This window comes from Lactuca sativa, chromosome 6 (assembly GCF_002870075.4).
Source record: "Lactuca sativa cultivar Salinas chromosome 6, Lsat_Salinas_v11, whole genome shotgun sequence".
Lineage (NCBI taxonomy): Eukaryota > Viridiplantae > Streptophyta > Magnoliopsida > Asterales > Asteraceae > Lactuca > Lactuca sativa.
Genome location: NC_056628.2, coordinates 58,600,612 through 58,618,973, shown reverse-complemented (window position 1 = coordinate 58,618,973; position 18,362 = coordinate 58,600,612). Strand labels below are relative to the sequence as shown.

At 37.4% G+C, this 18,362-nt stretch overlaps 1 protein-coding gene across 1 annotated transcript; it reads right to left on the bottom strand.

Moving 5' to 3' along the window:
• Positions 1 to 5,735: 5,735 nt before the first annotated feature.
• On the bottom strand, positions 5,736 to 8,494 carry LOC128126794 (uncharacterized). The gene is made up of 3 exons (XM_052764917.1): positions 8,184 to 8,494; positions 7,705 to 8,069; positions 5,736 to 7,468 (listed from the first exon to the last, which is right to left on the bottom strand). The coding sequence occupies exons 1-3, from the start codon at positions 8,492 to 8,494 to the stop codon at positions 5,736 to 5,738; spliced, it is 2,409 nt and encodes an 802-aa protein (XP_052620877.1).
• Between the last annotated feature and the right edge of the window lie 9,868 nt (positions 8,495 to 18,362).

The following is an 18,362-nucleotide window of genomic DNA, read 5'->3' as shown; positions in this document are numbered from 1 at the left end:
GATCAAAGGATTGAAAGGACCATGAGTGGTGGTATAGATAGGGTAGTTATTGTGAGACGATTTATCCTTCGGAGGTCACGTGGGACTGTTACGTGTGTTTTTGGCCTAACAATTGGTTATGTGTCTGATGTTTCGAGTAGTTGACAGTTAAGGTGGGATCATAGAGGTCTCGGTTGCTTTCGAGAAGCAGCGAGTGGTAGCAAGAAGAGACGAAGACGATTCAGTGACTTGGGATTCGGGTGTAGAGTTGTTTGTATTTGGGGTATATGCTAAGTTGTTTGCAGTTAGATTAAATAATCTTAGAGTGGTTGGTCTGACCCTGTTGCACAACACTTGTCTAAGTCTTAATCGTTATAGGGATAAGTCTCCTACTCGAAAAATTATCTGAGTTTTCTGTCAAGAATAAGTGTATTGCAGGAAAATTTGGTCTGTGACTCTGTTTTCTAGTGGGAACCTCAAGTTATCAGAAGTTGAGTAGCCAGTTGGGAGATAAGCGCAATGAATTCAGGCGGTGATTCAGTATGGGCGGTCTGTCAGGGAAACATACCATCTCAAGACTTCAGGATTCAGATTGGGTAAAGGGGATCTTGTTGCAAGGAAACTTTTTCATCTTTGGGTTTTTGAACCCTGCGGGGTTAGTTTTGGTTGCCTTGGAAAGGCTGGGGTATGCACGTGGTTGTAGCCGTGTTGCTCAAGTTATTTGGCGTGTCAGGAGTGGTAAAGAATTATATCGAGGACGAAATCTAATTTAAGTGGGGGAGAGTTGTAACATTCCATTTAAAATCAATTAAATAAATAATAAACTCTAAAGCCCCGAGATGTTATTATTATTATTATTATTTTATAGCCAAATCAATAATATTTAGCGGGGAGTTGGTTTCGAGGAGCCAAATGTTATAAGTTGGATTTTCAAGGGTTAAAGTGTAATTTTCGGAACTTATTTGGTAATGATTTTCAAAAGTCAGGGGGTGTTTGGTAAAATATTGGACTTAAAATGGATAGATTTTTGAATGCTAGGGGTTGATTGGTAATTTCAGGATTTATTATGAAATGATTTTTGGAGATAGGGGCTAAAAGAGTAAAATATGGACTTGAATTGAAAAGAATTGAGGGGGGAAGGCGATGGAAGTGTCAAAACGATAAGATTTCAATTAAGATGGGTTAAAACCCGTCATCTTGATCGCCCATGCTAACCATAACCCTAAAGACGTCTTCCAGCCGTCATCCTTATATCCCCTATCCTCGGATGGTGTCGCCAGCCTATGCTGTCGAAGTCACCACCACCCATCAATGCCACTGTATTTGCTACCGGCGATTGAGGGTTCAACGAGTTAGACAATTTTGGACGATGGGGCTGTTGGAGGTTGAATGAGCGAATCCGCGGCCGTTGCTGCCAGTCGAGTTAGAACACCACCGGTCTGCATGCCACCTCACTAATGAGCGCCACCGTCGCATTCTTCGGTTGCCGCCGATGAACTCGAGAACGCCGAAGTTCGACGTCGTGGCTGTGTGCCGCCATGCTCGGACGCACCTCATCCCTCTTCTTTTGTTCATTCTGTTTGCCATCATTCACGTCCACCGCCGCCCATGCGGTTCTTCTCCGCTGCTCCGGTCAACAATCACTCTGAGGGAGGCTATTTTGGTGTGTTTCAGCCATGTGTTGCAAGTATGTGTGAGTATTTCAGAGTTTCTATACATTGAGGATGTGCTCGTTGGCCAGAAAACCGAGAACGGCCACCATGGTAGCCAACCATGGTGGTTGTCGCCATTTCTACACCTCCTTCGCCTCCTACCACCACCAACCGCCATGTTGGGTGGTTGTGCACATGAGTTACTGCGTGTGTGTGCATGTGTTATATTGTGTGTGTGTTATTTTGGGATATTATGTTGTATAATAAGATTTTTGGTCAGAATAATCAAGGAGATCAGCACCACCACCATCGTGAGGTGGTGGCTATCGCCTTCTGACGCCACTAGCCGTCATGTTGGGTGGCGATGTGCACTTGCGTGTGATTGGATTGCTTGGACTTGATTGGACTAGAACCATAACCACCACCATGAGGTGGTAGTCTCCATTGTGAGCCACCGTTGACCACCACTACCCGAGGTGGTAGTGGGTCGTGCCCGACTTATTTAACCCTAATTGACCTAATGAAGCCCTAATTGACCTTAAAACATAATTTGGATTAAATGGCATGTAATTTGGTTGGAAAACCTAATTAGGGTTTGGAAACCCTAATTTTGGAAATGTGTATTTTGGATTTGTCAGGACCCGCGTTTGGACCATTGGATTTGGAATTTTGAATTACGCCCGACCACATTGTATGTTTGGACTAGTGGAGTGGTGGATTTAATGGATTAAGTCATTAATGGGTTAAGTAGGAACACTTAACCATAATCGTGTGTGTGGTGTAGTGTTTGGTGAATAATGCCCCAAGAAATTTTGGAACTGGATGGGAGGTGGTGTCGGGATCGGGTGTTGTTCAGTTTTCTGGCGAGCTTGAGGATGGTGGTTGTGAGCGGTTTACCGATGAATAGATAGGTGGGGTTTGGTCGGAATTAGGTATGGAGTAAAGTGGGGAGTGAGCGCCGATGAAACGAGCAACGGTGAGGTGGCGGTTGGCGAGTTGCGATGTACCGGCGACGAGGGGGGCTGTTGGCGGTAGTCCGCGGCTGGAGAGATAAGGTTGGACAACGGCGACGGACGGCGGGTTTGGCAGCGCCGATCGATGGCGTAAGCAGCGGCAGCGGAGGGTAGTCGGGAGAGGTTGAAGTCGGTGGAAGTTCTATGGGGGTTCGCTGCAAACGGGAGGGATAAGATGGAACGGGTTGGGTTCGGGTCGAATAGCGGGTCGATTCCGGGCATGGATCGGGTATGGAGCGGGCTACCGGGCGGGCATTTTCTTTGTGGGTGACATTGGCTGGCTGTGCAAATGAAAGTAGCAGCTTGTGCTTGGCCGCGCAAGCATCTGCGAGGGTAGGATCAGGCCGCGCGCAACAATCATAGAGCACCCCATGTTGGTGCAATTTGGAACTCGGAACCAGCGCGGCTAGGGGCCAGTCGCGCAAAACTTGCGCGGGTACCCGCGCAAAAGTCAATTTTTTTTTTAAACTTCACCTAAATCACTGGAATACTTCTATATGCTTATTTGTAGGCTAACTTCAAGTTTAGAAACACCCAAAACTTCAAGCAAAGATTATTTATTTACAATGGATTTATTTATGTCTTTGCCAAGACATAGTCCCGCCTCCGTCAATCTTCATAATTCGGATTTTCCAATGTTATGTTGTCAAATTCCCCAGTGTCAAAGCCTTCATAAAATGGTTTCAAGTGATGCCCATTCACTTTGAATATTTGATTTGTTTCCAAACTTTTAATTTCGACCGCACCGTGATCAAACACTTTTATAACAATAAAAGGTTCGTGCCATCGAGATCGCAACTTTCCCGGGAATAGCTTTAAGCGTGAATGATAAAGGAGAACTTTTTGGCCTGGAATAAAATGCTTACGAGTGATGTGCTTGTCATGAAACGCTTTTGTCTTATCTTTGTAGATGCTTGCGTTTTCATAAGACTCGTTCCTCAACTCTTCTATTTCTTGAAGTTGCATTTTTCGGTGCTTTCCACTTTCTTCAAGATTGAAATTGCCCTTTTTAACCGCCTAATATGCCTTGTGTTCTAATTCCACCGGTAATGACAAGACTTTCCATAGACGAGGCGGAATGGAGACATACCAATTGGAGATTTGTAGGCGGTCCGATACGCCCACAATGCATTTTCTAACTTCAAGCTCCAATCTTTTCGTGTAGTGTTGAATGTCTTTTCAAGAATTTGTTTGACTTCTCGATTTGACGCTTCAGCTTGGCTGTTTGTTTGCGGATGATAAGCGGTTGATATCCGGTGTGTGACACCATATCTTTTCATCATGGCTTCCATCATTTTATTGCAAAAATAAGTGCCCCTATCACTCACCAAAGCTCTCGGTACACCATATCATGTGAAAATGTTTGACTTCAAGAAGTCAATTTCAGTTTTAGAATCATCTTGCCTTGTAGCCTTTGCTTCCACCCACTTTGAGACGTAATCAACCGCCAAGAGGATATAAGTGTAACTGAAAGAAATGAGGAATGGGCCCATGAAGTCAATTCCCCATACATCAAAGATCTCACAAATGAGGATGAGGCTTTGAATCATTTCGTTTTGCATGGATATGGTGCCCATTCTTTGACATCTATCACAAATCTTGCAAAATAGATAAGTATCTATTGACATTGTTGGCCAATAGAGTCCACATTCGAGCACCTTTTGCATGGTTTTGTTTTGACCAAAATGTCCTCCGCATGCATACTCGTGGAAAAACTTCAAGATAGACTCAACCTCATTTTCGTGAACACACCTCCGTATTAGTTGATCCGGACAATGTTTCCAAAGATAAGGGTCGTCCCATATGTAGTATTTGGAATCACTCTTCAACTTGGCCTTTTGGTGCTTGGTAAACGCGTGGGGAATTTCTTTCATAACTAAGTAATTCACAATATCCGCATACCATGGAATAATGTTTGAAATGTAGAGGAGGTGTTCATCCGGGAATTCATCAAGGATGGGAGAAAAAGAATCATCAATATTCAACCGACTTAAGTGACCCGCAACTAGGTTTTCAGCACCACTCTTGTCCTTTATCTCAACATCGAATTCTTGTAAGAGAAGAATCCACCGAATCAACCGTGGCTTGACATCTTTCTTGGTCATGAGATATTTCAATTCGGCATGGTTGGAGTACACAATCACTTTTGTCCTGAGAATGTATTGCCGGAATTTATCCAATGCAAATATAATTGCTAGAAGTTCTTTCTCGGTGGTGGAATAATTGACTTGAGCATTATCTAAGGTTTTGGAGGTGTAGTAGATAACATGTGATGCTTTGCCCTCCTTTTGACCTAAAACCGCTCCAATAGCAAAATTGCTTGCATCACACATAATTTCAAAAGGAAGTTCCCAATTTGGAGGTTGGATTATTGGATCAGATGTGAGCAAGTCTTTGAGTTTGTCAAAGGCTTCTTGGCATTCAACATTGAAGTCAAAATCAACATCCTTTTGGAGAGGGAGAAATATCGGTCGCGTGATCTTCGAGAAATCTTTAATAAATCTTCTATAGAATCCTGCATGGCCTAAGAAATATCGCACTTCTCTAACACATGTTGGGTAAGGAAGGGTTTGGATGCATCAATTTTGGCTTTATCAACTTCAATTCCCTGTTTGGAGACAATGTGACCCAAGATGATGCCTTGATTGACCATAAAGTGACATTTTTCAAAGTTTAATACCAAATTTTTCTCAATGCACCTTTTCAAAATCTTCTTAACATTATCCAAGCATTCGTCAAACGAATTGCCATACACTGTGAAGTCGTCCATGAATACTTCGATTATATTCTCAACATACTCGGAGAAAATGCTCACCATGCATCTTTGGAATGTGGCGGGGGCATTGCATAATCCAAATGGCATCCGATTGTAGGCAAACATGCCAAAGGGGCATGTGAAGTTCGTCTTGTCTTGATCTTGGGGGGCAACGGGTATTTGATGAAAACCCGAGTATCCATCGAGGTAGCAATAATACGATTTGCCCACCAATCTCTCGAGCATTTGGTCGATGAAAGGAAGAGGAAAGTGGTCTTTTCGTGTGCTTGAATTTAACTTTCGATAATCAATGCATACCCTCCATCCGTTTTGAACTCAAGTGGGTACCATTACTCCTTTGTTATTCTCAACAACTGTGATTCCTGTTTTTTTGGGAACCACTTGGACCGGACTAACCCATTTGGATTCGGAAATCGGGTAAATCATGTCCCCATCAAGGAGTTTGATTATTTCTTTCTTAACAACTTCCATCATGGGAGGATTTAATCTTCTTTGATCTTCTCTTCTAGGTTTACAATCATCTTCCATGAGGATCTTGTGAGTGCATACATTAGGACTTATCCCTTTAATGTTCGCTATTGTCCATCCCATTGCCTCTTTATGTTCTTTCAAGACTTCAACCAATTGATCTTCTTCAAAGTCTTTCAATTGAGATGAGATAATTACCGGAAGAGTTTCGTCTTGAACTAGATAAACGTACTTCAAATGGCTAGGCAAGACCTTCAATTCAAGTGTGGGTGGTTGGATTATTGAAGGGGGCATCTTGTTTGGAGAATAAGATAAGGAAACTTGAGAAACATCCTTCTTTGTGGAATTTTTAACTTCTAAAGTCTTCATAATCTCTTCAACTTCGGAGTCCAATATGTACATATCCAATGTTTTCTTCAAACTTTCACAATCAAGACTCAAGTTGAGCACCATTTCCAAAATATCTCCATGTGATAACTCGAATAGTTCTTGGGTGATTGGTTCAATCACATCGACCCGATACAATGGAGAAATATTGCTAGGATACCTCATTGCTTCAAAGATGTTGAAGTGAATGGTCTCTCCATCGAACTCCATGGTGGTCTTCCCATTATGGACATATATTATCGTATGAGCGGTATTCATGAAACGTCTTCCAAGAAGGATCATAGAAGACTTGGAAGAGGTTTTCTCTTCAAGGTCAATGACATAGAAGTCCGCAGGAAACACTAGTTGATTGACTTGCACTAGTATATCTTCCAACACGCCCCTTGGAAATACACTTGACTTGTCCGCTAATTGAATGATAACTCCGGTTTCTTCCAAAGGTCCAACATTAAGAGATTGAAAAACTGAGTATGGCATGACATTGATTGATGCTCCAAGATCTAGCATTACACTTTCGTCATGCAAATCACCAATGGTACAAGGGATTGCAAACATGCCCGGGTCCTTGCACTTAGGTGGTAATTTCTTTTGGATAACCGCATATACATTTGCATTGACTTGGATCTTTTCATTTGCCTTAAACTTCCTCTTATTGGTGCATAAATCCTTAAGAAATTTGGCATAGCGCGGAATTTGCTTTATGGCATCCAATAGTGAAATGTTGATTTGAACTTTGCGGAAAGTCTCAAGAATTTCTTTTTCTTCCTCTTGTTTCTTTGAAGAAGCCAACTGGGATGGAAAAGGTGGTGGTATGACCAATGGTTTGATGGGTTTGTTGGAAGAGTCGGGTTGATCAACGTTTGGCAAAACCGGTTCCTTTGAGGGAGCTACAACTTTTGAAGGTTCAACAATGATGACTTCATCTTCTTCTTCTCTTGAAACTCTTTTAGGGTTGCTTTCGCCAAGTGTTTTCCCACTTCTCAAAGTTATTGCACTCACATTGGGGTTCTTTTCGGTTTGAGATGGAAGTTTTCCCCTTTGTTCCATCTTGTTGAGAGCGGTGGCCAAGTCTCCAGTTTGTGCTTGAATGTTGGAGAAGGTGTTCTTGGTCTCTTGTTGAAATTGGATTTGACTTTGAGCAAGAGAAGTAACGAGTTCTTGAAGGCTCGTTTGATGGTTACCACTTGATTGGCCTTGTTATGGAGGTTGTTTTGGTAATTTGGAGGGTGAAAAGAAGTTTGTGGATATGGAGGTTTTTGGGAGGGGTATTGTGGATGTTGAAGTCTCATCAAAATGTTTGGTGGATTTTGCTTTGGTGGGTATGGGTTGTTTGGGTTATTCCTCCAGTTTGAGTTGAAATTGTTTTGAAATCCCATGGGTCTTGATTGTTGATATCCTCCCATTGCATTCACATCTTCCGGTTCATTACCAAGTGAGGGACATTTATCCGTATAATGCCCCGTCATTGCACAAATGCCACACACCATCAATTGTTGACCACTTCCCACCACCATTTGACTTAGCACATTAGTCAAATCTAAGAGCTTTGATTCCAAGTGTTGAGTGTTGCTAACTTCACCAACCATTTGTGGAGAATTTCTCTTCATTTCATTTCGAGCCCCAAAGTTCCTTTGGCTTTGAGAGATGGTTCCAAAAAGTGATCTTATCTCATGAGGTGTCTTGTTGAAGATGTCACCACCGCTTGAAGCATCAATCATCCTTCGGTCTCTTTCATTCATACCCTCATAAAGTTGTTGAAGAAGTAATTGTTCGGGAATGTTGTGTTGAGGACAACTTGTACATAAATTGTTGAATCGCTCCCAAAAATCATGAAAAGTCTCATTCTCCCCTTGACGAATCCCCAAAATGTCACTTCATTGGCTTGTTATCTGGGATGTGGGATAGAACTTGCTATTGATGGCTTTGAGTAACTCTTCCCATGTGCGAATGGATCCCAATGGTAAGTTGAATAACCACTCTCTAGCTTTATCTTCCAAGGTGAGCGGGAAGGCGGTTAACTTGAAATCATCCAATGTCACATGTTCATGCAACATGCTAACACATATCATGTGAAAGGACTTCAAATGCTTTTGAGGATATTCTCTATCCAAACCATGGAACTTGGTAAGTTGATGTATGAAACTTGACTTCAGTTCAATTCCTTGGTGGTTTGCAGGATAAACAATAACAAGAGGTGTATGAGTAACATCCGTTTCCATCATTTGTCTAAGTGTCAACTCTTTAGGGGGATTGGTTGGAAAGGGGTGATTGGGATATTGTTGCATGTAATTGGATGATTGTTGGTAAGGTGGATATGGATATTGTTGGGGATTGTAGATTGGTGGTGGATAAGGTTGGTAGTTAGGGTATTGGTTGTAAGGAGGTTGTTGTTATGGGTACATTGGGTTTTGGTACATTGGAGGGTGTGGGTAATTGGGTTGATTTGGGTAATGTACTTGTTGTGGAACTTGAAAAGCATTGGTTTGAGGTTGGTTGTTTTGGTGGAACGGTTGGTTGTGTAGTTGTGGGGGTTGATAATTGGGTTGGTTTTGAGGAGGGGCTTGATTCCAAGGTGGCATATCAATGAGAGGTTCTTGTTTTTGTTGTCTTGGTTGTTGCGTTGGGGTATTGGCATCTTGATTGTTTGGGTTTGGGTTGGGATTGTGAGGTGGAGTGTGATTCATGGCTATGTAGTTTTCAAACGGAATGTCTCCAAAGGATTGACCAACAATTGGATAATTCGGCTCGGTGTCGGTATCACTTGAAGTATGAACTTGATCTTCTATGTTGATTAGTGGAGAAGAGGGAGAAGCTTGAACGAGTTGTTGTTGCTTTTCTTGTTTGGCTAACTTTTTCAACCTTTTTGCTTCTTTTTCAATTTCTGGATTGTAGATTAGTTCACCGGTTCTTGTAGATCTAGGCATAAACAATCAAATAACAATAACCAATTTCCCCGGCAACGACGCTAAAACTTGATGGGATGTCAAGTCCACCAAGAAAATTACACCCTTTGTTTGCAAATAAAATGTAATATAATGGTAAAAAGGGGTATCGATCCTCGGGGAAATGGTTGTATTCAATCGCCAATGCAATCTAAAAGAACTATTGTAAGTAAACTAACTAACTACAATTAAACTAAAAAGGGGGGGGGGTTGATTACTTGAAAACTAAAAGACTTTAATAACTAAAAACTTGCAATTAAGCAAGAAAGTGAGATGCTCAAATAGTGGAGAGAATTGGTAAACCAAGGCAATTCAACACAATGAACATTTGTGTGTTTATCATTAGGATTTAACATGAAGCTTATCATTCATCCCAAATTGGTTATAGCAATCATGAAGCATGATATGCCAAGATTTCTCATAGGTAGTATGGAGGTTGGGGAAGCCCATAACACACCTTCTTAATCAAAATCAAAGATCCAATTGAAGCAATTGAACCCAAGAAGTTGATTAGCCTTAAGAATGAAGAAATCCCTAATTCCTAGAGGATGTCAATGCTTACACATCCATAAAGGAGTTATGATTCATAAACTAGAGATGATTTCTACCATCATAAAACTCTTGTTCTAAGTAAATTCAATGATTCAATGCTAAACCAAAGAAATAAACCAACAATTGCTTATTAAAGTACCAAGCTCATGATCAAAGCACTAAACAAGCATAGAAATTATGAACTAGAATCATAGACATAAGATAAATGATAAATAAGCATAAGTCCTTCAAAAACCCACAAACATTCAGAGGTTTTAGCCAAGGTTTACCAAAATAAAGAGTTTAGCCACTCATGGCAATAGAAAAACAATCACAAAAGTCTAATTACATAAAGAAACTACCAATATCTTGGAAAGATGAAAAGAAATGAGTCTTCAAGCTCCAAAATCGCCTCCTACAGGTCTCCAATGGTGAAAAATCGAGAATGTAGCTGATGGATCTGATCCCCCCAGGTTATGGTGTGCCAAATGACCAAAATGCCCAAACTGGGCAGTTGCGCGGGTACCCACGCGACGAAAATTCCACCCGCGCAAGTGTTGCTGTAATGTTATTGGCTCCTCAATCCTCCACTCCACCCTTCCACTACCAAAGATTCCTTTGGTCTCCTCCATATCCATGTGATTTAAACCAACCAATCATCATTTAGCTTCAAATATGGATGCTCCAAGCCCAAAAATAAAAGTTTATGACCCATCTTCACAAGCCACATCATCCAAGCCTTTAGCTTTTTAAGCCCAAATCTTCTTTGGTGGATCCGCCAAGCCCAATAATGCATCGGAAAGCCCACTAAGCCCAACTCCAGTCAAACCGCAACCGCAATTAACTCCAAAATCCTGCAAAATTTCTTATGCAAAATAAAAAGTCCCCGATACGATCCATGAAAAAGAAAATAAAGAATATACAATGCAAAACTAATTAAAAAGAGCTAAAAATCTAAAATAAACTAATAAAAATAAGGAAATAAAATAAGCTATCAATTTGCAAATGGGTTACTTCTCATGATAAGCAATGAGAATTTGCTCATCAGGTAGCCTTCTATCATGAAACACTATATAGAATAACCAAGTTAACTGCAAATATAAATACTATGGTTTGGATACAAAAGGATTTTTATTTATTATTTGTTTTGTTACGATTTTGGTTGTCCAATAAAGCGGAAAATTTCCCCCTTAGATATATCATTTACAATTTTTTGAAACTTATTTTCATATTTTGTTATTATTAGCCGTTGATATGGCCTTCGGACATATAAGTTGTAACTGGGAGTTATTTTATTTCATTAGCTATCGTCCAATTTCCATTTTATTCTAAAAAGTTCTTGAGCATTAATTTATCAAAAAGACAAAATTGTTGAGAAATAGAAGTAAATCCCGTTCAATCATAAACTTGAAAAATGTGGTAATTAGAAATTCTAACTTTGTTTGTTTGATAATGTAGGATAAAAATTGTTAGAATTTAAAGATATGGCTGCTATTAACAAGTAGTACAAATTAAGCTAGAGGTTGCCGACTATAAAAGAGAAATAGAGGGTCAACATGTGTAAATTTATGGTCTATATAACTTTCATATCACACAAGGATTTGACTACGTATTGGTTTGTATTTTTTATAACTCTCTCTCATTGTTCTTTGTATAACAAAAACAATCTTTGACTAGTTTAATTCTTAGTTAGTTATAGTCTACTTTTTCTTCTTTGTAATAGATTAGTTTGAGAGATTCTAGTGAGATTTTAATGTAAAAGTATGAACATATTTTTCATTCAAGGGAATTGTTCTTTTAGTTTTGTGTTTTTTTTTTATCAAAAATCCTGAACTTGGATAAAAGATTTGCATGTTGGGATCCTTAATTCCGAGTGGCGTAGCCAGAATCAAAGGAGAGGGGTATCCCAAACTGATGATTCTGTTTCTCGGTTTTTCGGTTTTCTGGACTCGGTTTTGGGTTTAAACCCAAACCCATTCGAAAGTTTAATTTGCTAAGAATTGAGAAGTTTGTGTTGCTTATGTAACATATGTATAGGTGCTATGTTTCATGTTATGGCCGATGTGTGATAATTTTAGAGTTATAAGAAAGAAGTTGAAGTGATATAGGATAAAAATTGATAAAAAAAATAAAATACACCCATGTGTGTTAGGGTGCAAAGTCACTCTTGGATGTCATTAGTGCTTACCCTCTTGTATTTTGTAATGAGTTTTCTTTTCTATAAATAGGAAGTGATTGACACTCATTTTATGTAATTTTCATTTGGAGAGTTAGACTAGATAGAGAATTATATAAGACCCACTTTGTATTTTCTTTCTAGATCTAATAAGAGCTTAAACAAATTTATTTACTCCTTGTGTTCATGATTCTTACAATGACTCACTAGATCTAATCAATTTCGCATATATCATCATAAACAACACCATTATAATTGGTATCAGAGCGGATGTTCTTGATTTAATCAAGAATTGATCCATGATGACATTCTAGATTTGGTGATTCTTCATTGTGTTTTGATCTTTGTGTTTTAAAGAGTTTTTGGATTATAGAAATCGAATTCATCATTGATTCAATTCATAATTCAGTTTTCTTCACTAGAATTCAAGTGATTTTTGCTTTCTCTCTCTAGAAAAACCCAAGATCTTATTGATTGATCAAAGATGGTGCACTTACGTTATGATTCTTGCATTGTGATCATTGAAGATGTCAAATACAAAGTCAAGGAAAATCAATTCTATGGATTATTGTTGAAAGGTGACTTGATTTAATGGGATAATATGATTTCTTATGGAGGTTTGAAGGATGATCATGGAAGATAGATTTTTCAACCACTTTTGAAGATTGGATGCTTGGTTGAAATCTCCTTGATCATGGTATCTTGGAGTGAAAATCAAATGGAAGGAGAAGAAAGAGATTTGTTTAATAAGAAATACATTTCTATTATTGAAATCCCAAATAATCTTCATGCTCTTAAGTATATTGAAGTTCAAGACTATGAAGTACAATGTGATGTTCTTGAAGTTCATGACAATAAGATTCAAGTTGATTCTCATGAAGATGAAAAAGTTTTTTGCTCGATTGGAGTTCATATCGATGATATTTTGTATTCTTGTGATTCGTTTGAAGGAATGATTCCTTATCGAAAGTCGTTAATCCAGAAAATTCACAAATATCAAACTCCAAAAGATATGATCCAAACTTGTCAAGTTGAAGTTGTGGAAAGTAGGTTTGTTCATGAATTCAAATCTTCAAGATGCAAGAAGAAGAAGAAGAAGAAGAAGATCAATCGTAAAAACAAGCAGATTTAATCACAAAAATCATAAAATGTTGTTGTGAAGCCAAAATTCATGAAGCAAAAATTTGGGTTCTAAAGCAACAATATCCTAGTTTTGCATTAAATTTGAAGTCAAAACCCAAAAGTTTTGATGGTTCTTGTGAAGATGTTCTTAGATTGTTGAAAAATACGAAGAATGAGTTGTACAACACGCATCGTGGGTGGTACAATATTCAAATTGGAGATTTTCTCGTTCCAACAAAAGAACCAAGATCTTCAAATTTTGATTCGTTCGTTGCAAACGAAACTCGGATTGTCAAAAAGGTATCTCAAATTCTCAAAGGATTCCAAAACGTCCATGATTTCGATTCATGTTTTGCGTTTTTTTTATCGCTTTGTCTCATTGGATCAATTCCGTTTCAACCCCTTTGATGATCCAATGTAATTTTTTTAGATCAAACATCAAAATCAAAATCATTTTCTCAAATTTGAAATTCACTGTTCATCAAATAGTTCATATTTTGCATAAATTCGATCCCTGTTCATCTTGAGCCCAAATCTCGATATTTCAATTTATTAATCCATTGAGCCCAACTTGATATCAGTTCGTTGTTCATTCTTTTAGTCTCGTTATCTTGCATTCTCGGATTTTAGACTTTGATTCAACAAAGTCAAAAGTCAAAATTGATAAAATTGAAATTCGATTTGCGTTGAGTAGGTATCGATGTTTACATGCTTCTTCGTTGATTGAGTTGAAGACGAAAGCAATCTTGAAATCCATTTCGACTGATGTTTATTTGTCTGATGATGTTTTGAGTTTTTTTTTGGTCGAACGAATTGAGATCAATAGTCGAATTCGACTGATACGGTTTGCAGTTGGAATCGAAATTGATTTCGATGATGATAATCAAATGATAGTTCGACTGATGTTCTTCTTTCGATTGGTTTGATTGTGTACCGTGAATGCTTTGAAATTGGCACATGCACTGGAAATCAAAGGGTTGGAATGGGTTTATTGGAGTCGATTGGGGTTGTCGATTGATGATTTTGGAGTCAATAGTCAAAGCCTTGAAGATCGGTATTGATGTTTTGGGTTGAATAAAATCAAAGACTTGGTATTAAGATCGAAGATGACGAACAGGTTCGATGGGTTGATATCGAATTGTAAAAAGCGAAGGCTTGGGTCGATTGATTTTGAAGTCGACGAGGTTGAGTCAATGATCGAAGCCTTGAGTATTGATGTCGAGTTTCATTCTGTACTTGGTATCGATGATCGAAGGCCAGTGGTTTAAATCGACTTTGAGTGTTGATGGTTTGTAAACGCGAAGACAGAACGACTTGATGGTTTGATGTTTTGGGTTGAATGAAAAGCGAAGCCATGGGTATCAAAGTCAATGGTTAATGGCTTGATAATGAAGGCTGTGAAAACGAAGTTTGATCGAAGGCTTGGAATTGAGATGTCGATGGTCGATGGGTCTGTAAAAGTTTTAATGTTGACGGGTTGTTATCGATGACCATCTGTGCTTCGTTAGCGAAGGGTTGTCGACGGTTCGTTATTGAGGGTTCCTACACGAGGAATTGATGTCGAGTAGCGAAAGGTATGTGTTTCAATTTTGACATTGATATGGTCAAACCTTCCCATTCGCTTTCTGATATAACGAAGTGTAGAAGAACATGAATCATTTTCGTTTTGAGTTGCTGATCTTTTAAAGGTTTGGCAGAAATGGTCCATATTGGAATTGATGAAAAAATTTGTGAAGAAGGAAGTTCTCATTTAGTCCCTGCAGTTTCGAAATGTTGGCAGAAACTACCAAACTTGGAAATAGGACTAAAAATTATGAAAAATTGAAAAATTTATATTTCAGGCCCTTATAGTTAATGTGAATTGTCACTTTATGCCCAGTTTCACAATTGGGGTAAAGTTTCGCATCTGAGACTGTTTTTGGTGCAAGGGGTCCCTGTAGAATTTTGAAAGTGACAGTTTTTACCCGGATTTTGGAAATTTTTGCAACTCTCACTCAAAAGTAGAAAATTCTCACAAGATTGGAAATTTTTCATAACTTTTTCGTGATTGTTTTTCCATGCAAGTTTTGCGAGGTTTCATTTTTGGCACACATCAAGGGGGAGTTATGTGAAGATTATTCCTCGGGCGCTTCTCAACCTTAATAGGGTTTTTAATCATTTTCTTGATTATAAAAAAAGGGGAGAATGAAGAGTGGGTATTCTATGCTTCTCGGGTATTCGTTTGCGGATTTGAGAATGATATTACTTCGAGGGGGAGTTGGTCTTGATCGCGCGGACTCGTTGGATATTGAAGCCGGGACATCTAATCCTAACTTTGAGGGGGGGGGGGGGGGGGAATGTTAGGGTGCAAAGTCACTGTTGGATGTCATTAGTACTTACCCTCTTGTATTGTGTAATGAGTTATGTTTCCTATAAATAGGAAGTGAGTGACATTCATTTTATGTAATGTTCATTTGGAGAGTTTGACTAGAGAGAGAATTGTACAAGACCCACTTTGTATTTTCTTTCTAGATCTAATAAGAGCTTAAACTGAATTTATTTACTCCTTGTGTTCATGATTCTTACAACGATTCACTAGATCTAATCAATTCCGCATATGTCATCATAAACAACACTACTACAGTGTCAAGGCCGAGATTTGAAATAGGGACATCCAAGTTAGAAATTCAACACTTTACTTCTTGGACAACTTGATACTTGTGTTTTAATTTCCACAACATTATAATATAATAGGTATAAAATCCATATAATGTTATACAAAATCCTTTATACAGCTGCGAAAATAAAATAAATAAATGTTAGAAAGAAAATTCAAACTTGCAACCTTTAGAATAACACCTTATCGCCATAACCACCTGGTCCCACTACAAATTTAGTTATTATTTGCTAAACATATCTATATTAAGGACCGCAACATAAACAAAACTTTCCTAAAAAATTTATACTATAAAATAATTTTTTGAGGGGCATCCCGGGATCCAATGTAGATCTGTCCATGTTAATTCCATAGTGGTAATTAAAAAAAATGAAAAATCAAACCAACTATATTTACATTGTTTTACAATTTGCTTTGAATCTTTAGTACACATGACAAAGAAAGCTAACACCATTTATATGAAAATTTTACATAAAAAACTAAATAGCCTTTTCTTGACAATAGATGGGAGGCTGAGTGTTTGCTTGAACATCAGTATTTAGCATTTTGGCCTGTATATTTAACCAAATTTAATCATTTTGATAGCATTTTAAGCATTTTGACTGCATATTTACCATGTTGACTGCATGTTTAAGCAATTTGACAGCATTTTGTAGCTATCCGACAACATATTCAAGCATTTTCACATCATTTTGCAACTATTTTGACAGCATTTTTATCCATCAATTTGACAGCCCTTTTTTTTTTAATACCAATGTGACAGCATATTTAACAAATTTGGCAGCATTTTCTAGCCATTTGACAGCCTTTTTTAAAACAACATGACACCTTTTTTACAGCATATATATTTAGAGGGTGTTTGACTTAGCTTTTTAAACCTCAAAAGTTTTTTTTGGAAAAGTTACAAAAAGTCAGGATTTCCTGACTTTTTCAAAAAGTTCCTTTTGCTTATGTAGAAACTTCAAAAGAAACCATTTTGCCAAACACCTTTTGCTTTTTTTTTTTTTTTATTTTTTAAAAAGTACTTTTGGCTTTGAAAAGCCAAGCCAAACACCCCTTTAGCATTTTGTTGACATATTCAAAATATTAGAAGCATTTCAATAACATATCAACATGATGTTATGTCTATAGTTTTTGTAAACAGAGAACCAACTTGGTGGGCTTATCAACCGGACAAGATAAAAAACTAAAACTAATTTACCTATTTTAATACCTTTATCGTTATTCAAAAGATGATGTCATTTTTTAACCTTTTAAATGAATAGCTGTAAAGTTGTGTTTCGATTTTAGTTTGAAATAGACATTTTTTGTGACCAAGTAACTTTAAGCCGTATCAAAAGTTATGCATAACCACATTAAAACTACGAAATATATATATATATATATATATATATATATATATATATATATATATATATATATATATATATATATATATATATATATATATATATATATATATATATTAACTTTTATTTATTTTCTAAATGTCAAAAGATTAGTCATGTACACAAAATAGTTAGCCTACGTTTGTTTGTGAAAAAACAGTTTTCAGTTTTCTTGGAAAAGTTAAGAAAAAGAATGGAGTTTTCCTTATCAGTTTTTATTGAGAAATTTAGAAAACACGGTTGGTTGAATATTTTGAGTTTTTTCATTTTCCGTTTTAGAAAATTAAAAAACTAATTTGGCTTTATATTTCTAGTTTTGGTTATTTTAAATAGGATTTAAATTGCTTTTGGAAAAGAAACTATTAATTTTATTATTAGTATTATTTAAATAGGGCTAGGAGTGGATAGGAGGTGGGTGTAGGATGAGGTGAGGTGAGCAGGTGAAAGTGGTATGGTGTGGGGTGGGTGGGTAGGCATGGGTGCATGTAAGGGTGGGGTGGGGAAGAGGATAGGGTGGGGGTGTGTATGTCACATTGGATGTGTGTATGAATATATTTTAGAAATGGAAAAGTATGAAAAACAATAATTATTAATTTTTTCAATTTTTTTGTAATATGGAAAATAGAAAATTCTCGTCTCTCTCTCTCTCTCTCTCTCTCTCTCTCTATATATATATATATATATATATATATATATAGAGAGAGAGAGAGAGAGAGAGAACTTACCATAACCAAACACAACCTTAATCTCCGGGTCAACAAAAGTATTTAGAAGAATTAAACCAATGTCGTTCATTTGATTGATATTGCTCATCTACAACCCAATTTTGATTGAAGTCTGGTATTTTTCTTGATGATATATTCATATATGTATATCTCGTTTTATAACCATTTATAAAAAATGCTTTATATTGGAATGTCAAACTCTAAAATAATCATATGGTTTATTTCTATCCTCTTTTAGTACCACTTATGGACAATGCTTGATAATGGAATCTCAAACCCTATAAGAGTCAAATGGTGTCACTGTTGTACATGTCCAATGGAATATAATAAAATACATATTTTTTTTTGTAAATCTATTAAATCAACTTTGTATATAAAGATAGGTTTTAATGCATTGAAACATATGCGATTAAAACGTTAGATTCATCCTGATATGGATTCATAAGATTGATTGAGAATTGGAATCCCGTTGTTGCTTTCAAGTCGGCAAAGGTCAAATAGTGGAATTGTTTCTTTCTTTTCTTACATAATCGATCGGTAAATAAAA